The sequence below is a fragment of the Artemia sp. Qi Xiang Cuo genome, chromosome 16, assembly GCF_049724085.1.
Source record: "Artemia sp. Qi Xiang Cuo chromosome 16, ASM4972408v1, whole genome shotgun sequence".
Lineage (NCBI taxonomy): Eukaryota > Metazoa > Arthropoda > Branchiopoda > Anostraca > Artemiidae > Artemia > Artemia sp. Qi Xiang Cuo.
In genome coordinates, this window is record NC_142809.1 from 10,102,539 (window position 1) to 10,115,749 (window position 13,211).

A 13,211-nucleotide genomic window follows, 5' to 3' on the forward strand; every position below is an offset into this window, starting at 1 on the left:
TATCTTGTAGGAAAGGGCTTCGAAATACCCCACTGGTCCGATAATTCGGATCTTGTAGATGTGTGTATGGACGCGAAATTCTGGTTACGCATGTGGATACATAACGGCCGACCGATTATCGGTCGTACCGATTTATCGTGTTCGGATTGGCTCGGAAATACCCCACTGGTCCGATAATTCAGATTTTGTAAATGCGTGTGCGGACGCGAAATTCTGGTTACCCAAGTGGATAGATAACGGCTGACCAAGGCATGGTATATTGAACTCCATCCGATTATATACTAAGTGAAGATTCGTAAAAAAACCTTGCTACACATCGTGCTCTGATTATTGAATTTGATATTAAATCTGTAAAGCAAGACCCCAATCGCATGTGGAAATTTCTAAAACAGAAGAAACGTAAAGAATCAGTTGATGTTCTTCCCAGTGAGAGTGAGTGGGTTAAATATTTTACGCACGGGTTTTCATCGCCTAATGCTGATCTGGAAAATAAATTTTCTATTGAGCTCGATGCGAGTCTTGCGGAATGTGAACGGGAAGTTGTTTTTGTTGTGTCTAATTCGTCAGTCAGTGAGGCACTATCGAAACTGAAGAAGAAGGTGTCGCGGGTGGTGGATAACCTGTGCGGATTGTATCGGCAAGCGGGATGTCAGAATCTTGTCGAGCACCTTTGTCTTCTGTACCAAATGATTTTTAATGCTGGGATTGTTCCAGACCATTTCTGCACGGGTGTAATTACTCCTGTACTAAAAAAAGGGAAAAGACGGGGGGCAGTGTTCTTCTTACCGCCCGGTCGTGTAAATGTACCGTGCGTTAATGCTTTAGCATTATCTTCGAGTCTCATACCCGTAGAGAAGGGAATACGCCAAGCAGCACTTACTTTGCCACCGCTATTCAATAATAGTATTATTTCATCGCAAGAACCGGTTCAGTCTACATGTATCTTTAGAGGTCTCAATGTTTCACTGATCAATTATGCCGACGACATTTTGAACGCTAGTAGAAAACTTGTAGGTATCGAAGAGAATTTCCGTGTCGTTAGTAAGGATTACGGTGACACAGGTCTTTGTTTCAATCCCAAGAAGAGTGTGGTTCTTGTATATAATAGCCACGTTGAAGATAGCGTACCAGTTGATGTTATAGTCGGAAATTATACCATCAAGTCTTCGTCTAAGATTTTGTACCTCGGCCTTTCAATATGTAGCGATGTTAAAAAAAAACACCCGATTGCCTTGTTTCGTTGTTCGCCGTAAAGACAAGCAGAGCTTAAGGAATTCTCGTTTCAATGAAATGCCATTTTAACCGTCTTCTACTCGCAAGGGTATATAACGCTATTGTTTTGCCACATGTGCTAGCCCTATCTCCGTTTTGGAAAATATTTACTAAGTGTGATCGCCACAGTATTCGGTCTACTTTCTACAGATATGACGAGTATCTGCTTCGTCTTCCAATTTTGATGAGGAATAGGAAAATATCACTGAAGTATGGTATAGCAGACCCACTGCTAGCTATACGGAATTGCCGTGCTCGATTTGCAAAGGCATTTGAACCGAGCCACTCTTCGTTATACGTCGCAGTAACTTACATTTTTCAATTTTTTTTGTCATAGTAACTGTTCTTAATCTTGTTTTTCTGTAGTTGAGTTTTCTTTGGATATTTTGTTATTTTTTTTTCTTTTCTTGTGCTCCATTTACAACAATTTGTATGTTTAATAATGGGTAATAAAATAATAATAATAATAATATATATATATATATATATATATATATATATATATATATATATATATATATATATATATATATATATGTATATACGAAACTCAGAGAAGAGAGAAAGTAACAAAATGAAAAATAAAATCAAAAAGGGTGAAAAAACGAGGATTTTGTCAGCCAGCGAACCATGAAGAAGACAAAATATAAGCAAATATTTCGACAAGGACCTCCGCCAAGTCGTCATCAGTGCTAAACAAAAACAAAAAAGAGAAGAAAAAAAAAAAAACGAGAATCTAACCTTTCGAAGTTTCCTGTACAAAGACAGAATAGACACTGAATAAAAAACCAGGCAGGAAACAATGAAAATGAAATTTACCAAGATGATTGTGTAAGGATCTTTCGTCTTGCATTAATTTTGGCTGGTCTACAATTTCGGTTTTCATTAGATATGCAAATAGGTTCTTTTAAGTTTTTTCGGGTTAAAATATTGATTGAGTCCTTCAAGATTAAACTGTCGTAAATTGGGCTTAATGAAATATCTCCAGTATCTCTATTTATTGCTAAATTTGGGTTCATATATTTTTTTTATCTCAATTATCTCCTTAAAAGTTTGTGGTACGCCATTAGCAGTTGATATTAAAGTTGCCTCGTCAAACAGAACTAGATGGGTCGGGTTTACGAAAATATGCGAAGCCAATGCCGAATCAAAGTTGTCATTGTTATTTTTTAATCTCAGGGACTTGTCTATTGAAATTTTGTGCTCATGCAGACGTTCACCTAGTTGTTGATGGGTTCTACCAATGTAAAATTTTCCACAAGAACACGGGATTCTGTAGACACCACTACCCAGTAAAGGGTCTGTTTTATCCTTTCCTGAGTTAAAAAAATGTTCAACCTTTTGTTCGGTTCTGAAAGAAACAGAAAGATTATGTTTATTTAAAAATTTTCCAAGTCTATCGCCAAGTTTCGGGATGTATGGTAAAACTATGAAAGTTTTTTCTCAATTGCCGGTGTAACTGAATCAAGGGGGACAAGCTCCCTATTTTGTTCTTTTATCTTTTTTAATCGTCTATCTATTATATTTTCAATGAGTTTGATTGGGTAACCATTGCAGAAAAGAATATCCTTGACATAATTTAGCTCAGAAGTTATATGATTACGGGACCAAATTTTTAAAACTCTGTCGACTAAAGAGATTATTACCCCTCTTTTCACAGAAGGAGGGTGATGGGAAGAGAAATGTAGATATCGATCATTATGAGTCGGCTTTCTATATATAGAAAATTCAAGACCAGGATTAGTTTTTATAATCAGAACATCTAAGAAAGGCAACTTACCTGAATCTTCGAGTTCCATTGTGAACTGGAGATTCGAATCAAAAGAGTTCAAATGTGCCAAAAAATCTCTTAGAGAGTCTTGTCCATGTTCTCAAACAGAAACGATATCATCAACAAAACGAAACCAGATGGAGTGTTTTAAGTGGAAACTATTCAAAGCAGACTGTTCTATGAAATCCATTTAAAAGTTTGCCAAATAAGGAGACAAGACAGTGCCCATTGATAAGCCCATTATTTGAAGAAAAAATTTGTTTCGGAATTTAAAATACGAGGAGTATTTGTTGCAAAGACGGACAAGGGTCATTATTGTATCAATTTCCAAAGTTTTGTAATCCGACCAAGCTGAATTTTCCTCTAATTTTCTTTGTAAAGCCTGCTCACATTTATGAACATCGCATGAAGTGTACATAGAAACTGCATCAAAACTAGATAAAATCGTATTTGCTGTTGTACTTTGATTTTTTAACTTCTCAACAAGATCTATGGAGTTTTTAATATAGTATCTCTGTGTGCTTAAAAGAGGCTTAAAAATGGTGGCAAAGAAACTTCCTATACCCGTAGCTGGAGAACTATAACATGCTACAATTGGACGTAACGGAATATCTTTCTTATGGATTTTAGGCAGACCATAAAACTTAGGGGCTGAACAACCTTTGGGATAAAATTTTCTGTACATTTGAGGGGTAATTAGTCTAGTATCTTTTAAAATTCCTAGTTCATTTCTCAACTTCTGTTTGTATTTGTCCGTGGGATCAAAATTTATTTCTTTGTAAATATTTTTATCCATTAAAAGGGTGTTAACTTTTAATTCATAATCTGCAGAATTCATAATTACAACTGTGTTTCCCTTGTCCGCTTTCGTAATTACTGTGTTTTTGTCATTTTTTAAATTTAGGAGGATTTTAATTTCTTCATTTGATTGAGTTGAAAGTGACAAAGATGGCCTATAATCAATAATACTATTTACAATTTCACCTCTAAGTAGGTCTGGATTTTCGACTTCACCATGAGAGCTAAAAATAGCAGACTCCACGCCCGTAATAATTTCTGAAGTATTTACGTGTGTTTGAGCCATTGCAAATTTTGGTCCTTTTGAAAGAATACTTAGTTCCTTGGATGTAAATACCTTAGAGGATAAATTTTCCAAAAATGGGCGTGGAGTCTGCTATTTTTAGCTCTCATGGTGAAGTCGAAAATCCAGACCTACTCAGAGGTGAAATTGTAAAGAGTATTCTTGATTATAGGCCATCTTTGTCACTTTCAACTCAATCAAAAGAAGAAATTAAAATCCTCCGAAATTTAAAAATGACAAAAACACAGTAATTACGAAAGCGGACAAGGAAACACAGTTGTAATTATGAATTCTGCAGATTATGAATTAAAAGTTAACACCCTTTTAATGGATAAAAATATTTACAAAGAAATAAATTTTGATCCCACGGACAAATCACACAGAAGTTGAGAAATGAACTAGGAATTTTAAAAGATACTAGACTAATTACCCCTCAAATGTACAGAAAATTTTATCCCAAAGGTTGTTCAGCCCTAAGTTTTATGGTCTGCCTAAAATCCATAAGAAAGATATTCCGTCACGTCCAATTGTAGCATGTTATAGTTCTCCAGCTACGGGTATAGGAAGTTTTTTAGCCACAATTTTTAAGCCTCTTTTAAGCACACATAAATTCTATTAAAAAATTTCATAGATCTTGTTGAGAAGTTAAAAAATCAAAATACAACAGCAAATACCGTTTTATCTAGTTTTGATGCAGTTTCTATGTACACTTCATGCGATGTTCATAAGTGTGAGCAGGCTTTACAAAGAAAATTAGAGGAAAATTCAGCTTGGTCGGATTACAAAACTCTGGAAATTGATACAATAATGACCCTTGTCCGTCTTTGCAACAAATATTCCTCGTATTTTAAATTCCGAAACAAATTTTACCTTCAAATAATGGGCTTATCCATGGGCACTGTCTTGTCTCCTTATTTGACAAATTTTTACATGGCTTTCATAGAACAGTCTGCTTTGAATAGTTTCCAGTTAAAACACTCAATCTGAGGTCGTTTTGTTGATGATATTTCGTCTATATGGGAACATGGACAAAACCCTCTAAGAGATTCTTTTGCACATTTGGACTCTTATGATTCGAATCTCCAGTTCACAAAGGAACTCGAAGATTCAGGTAAGCTGCCTTTCTTGGATGTTCTGATTATAAAAACTAATCCTGGTCTTGAATTTTCTATATATAGAAAGCCGACTCATAATGATCGATATCTACATTTCTCTTCCCACCACCCTCCTTCTGTAAAAAGAGGGGTAATACTCTCTTGAGTCGACAGATTTTTGAAAATGTGTTCCCGTAATAATATAACTTCTGAACTAAATCATGTCAAGGATATTCTTTTCTGCAATTGTTACCCAATCAAACTCATTGAAATTATAATAGATAGACGATTAAAAAAGATAAAAGAAAAAAATAGGGAGCTTGTCCCCCTAGATTCAGTTACACCGGCAATTGAGAAAAAACTTTCATCGTTTTACCATACATCCCGAAACTTGGCGATAGACTTAGAAAAATTTTAAATAAACATAATCTTTCTGTTTCTTTCAGAGCCGAACAAAAGGTTGAACATTTTTTTTAACTCAGGAAAGGATAAAAAAGACCCTGTACTGGGTAGTGGTGTCTACAGAATCCCGTGTTCTTGTGGAAAGTTTTACATTGGTAGGACCCATCATCAACTAGGTGAGCGTTTGCATGAGCACAAAATTTCAATAGACAAGTCCCTGAGATTAAAAAATAACAATGACAACTTTGATTCGGCATTGGCTTCGCATATTTTCGTAAACCCGACCCATCTAGTTCTGTTTGACGAGGCAACTTTAATATCAACTGTTAATGGCGTACCACAAACTTTTAAGGAGGTAATTGAGATAAAAAAAATATATGAACCAAAATTTAGCAATAAATAGAGATACTGGAGATATTTCATTAAGCCCAATTTACGACAGTTTAATCTTGCAGGACTCAATCAATATTTTCACCCGAAAAAACTTAAAAGAACCTATTTGCATATCTAATGAAAACCAAAATTGTAGACCAGCCAAAATTAATGCAAGACGAAAGATCCTTACACAATCATCTTGGTAAATTTCATTTTCATTGATTCCTGCCTGGTTTTTTATTCAGTGTCTATTCTGTCTTTGTACAGGAAACTTCGAAAGGTTAGATTCTCGTTTTTTTTTTTCTTCTCTTTTTTGTTTTTGTTTAGCACTGAGGACGACTTGGCGGAGGTCCTTGTCGAAATATTTGCTTATATTTTGTCTTCTTCATGGTTCGCTGGCTGACAAAATACTCGTTTTTTAACCCTTTTTGATTTTATTTTTCATTTTGTTACTTTCTCTCTTCTCTGAGTTTCGTTTGTCATGTATAGCCAGTGTGGTCTAAGAATGTATATATATGTATATATATATATATATATATATATATATATATATATATATATATATATATATATATATATATATATATATATATAATATATATATATATACATATATATATATATATATATATATATATATATATATATATATATATATATATATATATATATATATATATATATATATATATATATATATATATATATATATATATATATATATATATATATATATATATCATAATATGAACGCACTCTAGAATCCGCTAGTGAGAATTATTATAGATAACGCTGTTTTGCTTCGAAGCAAACAGCATAAATTAGTAATAATGTTATAAGGTGACTCCAGTTAAATAAATCTATTTTTCAATACAAATTATATGAGAAAAATTGAAAAACAGCAGCTTTTTCTTACTTTTTCTGGGATCACAGAATCCAAATCGAGCACAAATTTGGTTAAAGAATCAAACTATTTCCATATAAATTTGATTTACTTCAAACTTGGCATTTTATTTGCTTCAACTGATTAAAAAGTTACTCTAAATATATGATTAAAACTTTATGTTAAATATTTTAACTCAGAATGCACATCTGAAAACCCATATCAAAAATAGTTACAGTTAACAGGTGAGAATTACTGAAGAAGCATATGAGCAAAGAGTTGCATAGTTTGAATTTTCAAAAACTGAACAAAATAATAATTTTTTTCTAAGAGATTGGGAGAGGGGCACTAATGTCACTTTTTTCAATTTTTATTTCAATAAAATACTAAGAAAATGTATTTTTCATAATCTAGGGGGAGGGAACAAAGAATTTATGATGTAAACTCAGGGGAATTGTACCCTTCCCTATTGGCACTCCTGATTCTTCCATGGCTTTCCCAAACAATATCCCTGTTAGAATTAAAAATAAGATCAAGAACTATTCATTACCCCATTTTTTTGTTGAACATAGTGCAATCCAATACTGCCATGCAGACCAGTTTTTACCGTCATCCTCATTGCCTTCTTTAATCACCTTCATTATTGGTTATATAGCTTTCATTGTTGATTTTTGAGACCACGGACACATGAATCTATCCTCCTACTCCCCTCTACCCTAAGAAAATCATGGAAACTTTCTGAACAAGTAAAATTCATATTGATAACCTTGAAGAAAAAAAAAGCTGAAAACTTGATTGTAATGCTTGAAGATTATTCTTAAGCCTATGTTTTTGGCCTATCTGCCTTGTTACTTTTCTTCACTGGCTCTTTACAATCCCTACCGTATTTTTTGCATTGTTTATTAAATTTAATATTCAGATACGATATTCGATCACTTACCTGTCTCAAATGCGGCTCAAGAGTGGCCACAATAAAACCAGTTGAAATAGCAGACACCACAATTGTGCATGCTGCCAACAAAATCCCAGGAACTTTCAGAACTTGTAAAACCAAAACTAAAATAATGAGTTTCTTTCAAATTTTTGTTTGGAGTAAAGATTGGGGAAAGAGAGAGAGAGAGAGAGAGAGAGAGAGAGAGAGAGAGTGAGAGAGAGAGAGAGAGAGAGAGAGAGAGAGAGAGAGAGTGAGAGAGAGAGAGGAAAAAATTACAATCAGAACAGAGTCAGGCATGAAAACTTTCAAACACATGCTCGGACACAAAGGCATAGTGACAGAGAGAAACAAAACATTTACAATCACACAGAGTCAGAAACGGCAGCATGCAAACACCTGATCAAACACACAGGCATAGAGAGAGAGAAAGAGAGAGAAAAAGACAAAAATACCTACAATCACACAGACTTAGGCAGGGAAACATGCAAACACCACAATCAGACACCCAGGCATAGTGAGAGTGAGAGACAAAAGCAAACACAATCACACAGTCAGACACGGAAAACATGCAAACACCCACTCAGATACACAGGCACAGTGGAAGAGAGACAGAGAGAGAGAGAGAGAGAGAGAGAGAGAGAGAGAGAGAGAGAGAGAGAGAGAGAGACAAAAACACCTAATATAACACAGAGTCAGATAAGGGTATATACAAATACCCGCTGAGACACACATGCATAAGAAGAGAGAGAGAGACAAAAACACCGACAATTACACAGTCAGACTCAGGAAACAAGCAAACACCCCCTCAGACACACATGCATAGTGAGAGAAGAGATAAAAGCACAAACAATCACACAAAGTCAAACATGGGAAACAAGCAAACACCAGCCCAGACACACACAGGCATAGTGAAAGAGAGACAGACAAAAACACCAACAATAACACTAAATCAAACACAGAAAACATGCAAACACTCCATTCAGACACACAAGCATAGTGAGAGAGTGACAAAAAACACCAACAATCAAATAGAGTCTGACATGGAAAACATTCACTCAGAGACACAGGCATAGTGAGAGAGAGACAAGAACACCTACAATAACACAGAGTCTGACACGGAAACATGTAAATACCCGCTCAGACACTCAGGCATACTGAGAGAGAGAGAGAGAGATAAAACACCTACAGTCACCCAGTCAGATACAGAAATATGCGAACACCTGCTCAGACAAACAGGCATATCGACAGAGAGAGAGAGAGAGACAAAAACACCTACAATCATACAGAGTCAGACTTGGAAACCTGCAAACACCCGCTCAGACATACAGGCTCAGTGAGAGAGAGAGAAAGAGAGAGAGAGAGAGAGAGAGAGAGAGAGAGAGAGAGAGAGAGAGAGAGAGAGAGAGAGCTAGACAAAAACACTTAAAGTCATACAGAGTCAGACAAGGAAACATGGAAACATCCACTCAGACACACAGGCCTAGTGAGAGAGAGACAAAAACACCATCAATCACACAGAGTCAGACACCCAAAACATGCAAACATCCCGCTCAGAAAAACAGGCATAGTGAGAGAGAGACAAAAATGCACCAACAATAGCACAGAGTCAGACATGGAAACATACAAACACCCGCTTAGACACACAGGCATAGTGAAAAAGACAGACAAAAGTACCTGCAATCCCACAGAGTGATACACGGAAAACGTGCAAACACCCACTCAGACACACAGGCATAGTGAAAGCGAGAGACAAAATCACCTGCAATCACACTGAGTCAGACATAAAAAATAGAGAGAGAGAGAGCGAGAGACAGAGAAAGAGAGAAAGAGAGACCGACAAAAACTGCCTACAATCACACAGAGTCAGACACAGAGAGAGACAAGCTAAAAATTAAGTTCATTTAGGTTCACTTACCTTGGTGGGCCACGCTAAGTGAACTTAAATGAACCATGGGACTTTTGGTGAATTGACTTGAACTTAACGTAGATCCTCGATATTCATTAATTCACTGCTTGAGCTTGAATTTAATTCAGTGACTTAGTTTGGAATAAGGATTAAGGTTGAAATAAATTACAGCAAATAAAATTGCGCGAAGAAGGGTGCTATGTGAAATGAAATGAATTTTGGTGCGATACGCAGTGATAGACTGTGAGCGTTTATGAACTGTTTTTTTTTTTTGATATACGATCGCCGAGGAAAACACCTTCCGTAAGCAGATATTTTATCTGGTAATAGGTTTACTCAGGCGAAGGCGGGGTAGTGGTTTGGGGTAGCCCCCTTCCATTTCATTAGCACATAGCACCAAGTTGATATTTATATGTTATTATTACTATTTGATTAATAGCTGCCGTGGCTTCTGAAAAGTTATACAAAACAGGATGCAAAGTTTGCAAAGAAAGCTTCACTCTCACAACCAGAGAAACAGTTATTTGCAACACATCTGCTGGGTGTTGTGGTCGCCTATGCCATAACCGCTGTGAAATTCTTCAGAGCATTGAGAAAGACAGTATTATAATACATCAGTGCTCGGACTGGTGAGAGAAATTTGTTGATAAACCTGCTTCCCCGCAGATCCTGCCTCCTTCAGAGATTCTTGTTTATTCACCAGTTTTAAGCTTTTTCCGGCACTGTCTACATTCAGGAATTTCGTCCGTCTCTTGTATATCTGCGTGTGCAAACTTCTATTCTACTGATCATCTTGATCAAGCTAGAAGTCTCCTAATATCTCTAGTGAATCCCACGCATAAACTCCTTGCACGTCGCGGTCCTTCTGCTAAGTAAAGCCTGTCGCAGGATATTTTAGACATCCTTATTTCTGAGGATGCAACCCCTCGCTTGCAAAATCTGAAATTTGTCATGACTGCAAGTGATGCAATACCTGCGATACATACGGATCAAAATGATCACTTTAGCTGGGCCATTCAAACCTGGGACTGGCATCTTTTTAGCATCATTGATAAACTTGATTACGTCACAAGTAAGGTAGCGGAGACTCCTGCTGTGGTGAAAGAGTGTTGTGACGGAGTAAAGAGCGAGATGTTGAGCTGCATAAATAAAGAAAAACTTAAGGATAAATCTTGGTCTCCGCTGAATAGCGAGTCAGAAACAGTGGGTCTTGTAGTAGATTCACCGCCACAAAATTGTGATGATACCTTAAAGCGTGAAGCTTTTCTGAAGTCGTTGGATGGAGCTGATGATAGTGTGAATTTTACTTTCTAAGGATTCAGGATCCCAGCAACCGAAATGGGTCATTCATACGAAAAGACAAAACACCGAAAACTTAAAAGCCTGTTTGAATGAAAAGGTTTGTAAAACTGAGGTTCGCAAATAGAGAATTGTCAGTTTATTATCACGACTGGACTTCCCGATCGATCCAGACAGTGTTTGTGCTTCTAACCAAGGTATCGAAAAGATACAGCGCATTGGTGTTTCGAAATCATATCGTGTATACTTCCGTTTGGTGACGGCTGAGTCTCATTATTTGCGTCATGGGATTCACACTGGCTATGAACATTTCCGGCTTACTGATTAAAAGTTTTTACCGCGAATGTGCTACAAATTAGGGTCACTAGAGCACATATCGCTGGGCTGCTCTAGCGTGGAATGTTGTCTCAAGTGTCTTGGTGGTGGACACTCTCAATCTCGGAACAACCCTTGCCAGAATGAACCTTGTTGCTTCCATTGTGGATCTCATGAGCATACTGGATTTAGCTTTCGCTGCAAACGATTGACCGAAAAAGTTGCAAAGAATAAAAAATGATTAGTGCAAAGACTATATCTCTGAATCTGAATGGATTTGGTGATAAACAACATGTATTGCAGTCTATGCTGCGCGATCTCGACATTTTGTGTCTGCAGGAGCATCACCTTCTGGACCACTCTACTAGTCTTCTTTCGAGCCTGTCACAGCAGTTTAAGTCTTTTATCTCTCCAGCTGCGCCTAGAGGCGGACGCCCAGCTGGAGGCGTTTGCATATTTATTCGAGAGAATATTCCAGTTTCAGTGTTTGCTGTTAATCGTTATTTTGTTGCTGTTCGAATCCCAGGGATTATCGTTATCTCGTGCTATTTACCAACAAATTATCATACTATTGATTCGGATTTGATTTCAATTTTGCATGTTTAGACATATCGCGATTGGTGGTGAAAGTTCCAGCAGATTTCCAGTGGTTTATTTGCGGAGAACTGCAACCTTGCTATTTCTGATGTCCGCTCTTCCGCTCTTTTATCTTTGTTTTCGGTTTTCGCTATAGATTCAAAAGATACGGATTTTACGTGTGTCCATAATTCTCGTTCTTACTCTAATCTACACCATGTGTTTGTTTCAGACGCAGCGTTATTGCCACGGCCTGTTCATGTTTGGTTGGATAAGCCTATTAATGACCATTTTTACCTTTCTTTTCATTTAAATATGCAAATTCCATCTTTTAAAATTATCCATCGTTCTAGTCAAATTGTAAATAAAATGATCTGGGATCGGGAAAAAGTATGCAAATATCATGAAGAATCAGATGCTCTTTTAGCTAAAATAGTTGTAAATTATTCTAAGGAAGTTGATCAAATTGATATTGATTTATTTTACCTTGAAATTGTTCATAGTTTAAAAGTTGGGGCTAATAAAGTATTTACGACTGATTCTTTCCGTTGTGGATCTCGTTTTTTAGGTTGGATTCTTAACCCGATTTTAAAGCAAAGCCAAAAGAATGCATCTCAAGCTTGTTACCTTTGGAATTGCACGGGAAAACCGCGATCTGGACCATTTTATGATGGTATGAAATTAACTAAACGAGTTTTTCGGGCTGAGTTGCGTTTCATAATGAAATTATAAAAGATGAAATTGGTTCAAGGATTACTAGTGATAAGAATGAGCCTTGGAGTTTGTTTAATTCTAGACGTCGCAATAATAATTATTCACCAGATTCTAATAATTCTCTGAAACTAGATGATTGGATAACTCATTATAATCATGTTTTTTCACCCGGTGATGCGGCAGTTGAATCACGGCTTGACTCCTTATTATCGGAAGAAATTTCAAAGCCCCGCCCAAATAGTAAAATATCTGTTTCTGTTGAAGAGGTAACGAAAGCGATTAAAGCTCTAAAAAGTAAGCATTCTTTTGATCATGATAGTATACATTCAAACTATATACAATGGGCATCCCCCAAAGCAATCCTTCTTCTCGCTACTCTTTTTCCTACTATTCTTTCTTCTGGAGTTCTTCCAACTAGCTTTTTTCGTGCTACCACTTTACCCCTTTCAAAAAAAGGAGGGAATACGAATCGATGTTCTGATTACAGGCCGATTACTGTTTCATGCCATATTAGCAAAGTTTTTGAGTTAGTTTTATTAAAGTATCTGGAGTCTTGTAACCAAGGCCTGAATCAAATTGGGTTCCGTAA

General features: G+C 36.4%; 1 protein-coding gene across 1 annotated transcript in view; it reads right to left on the bottom strand.

Moving 5' to 3' along the window:
- LOC148942551 (MFS-type transporter SLC18B1-like) overlaps positions 1–13,211 on the bottom strand; it is a 139,752-nt gene that overhangs the window by 73,169 nt on the left and 53,372 nt on the right. Inside the window, exon 2 of the mRNA XM_089102241.1 lies at positions 7,819–7,934. Coding sequence (XP_088958367.1) covers positions 7,819–7,934 — 116 coding nt within the window. The remainder of the gene's footprint in view (positions 1–7,818; positions 7,935–13,211) is intronic.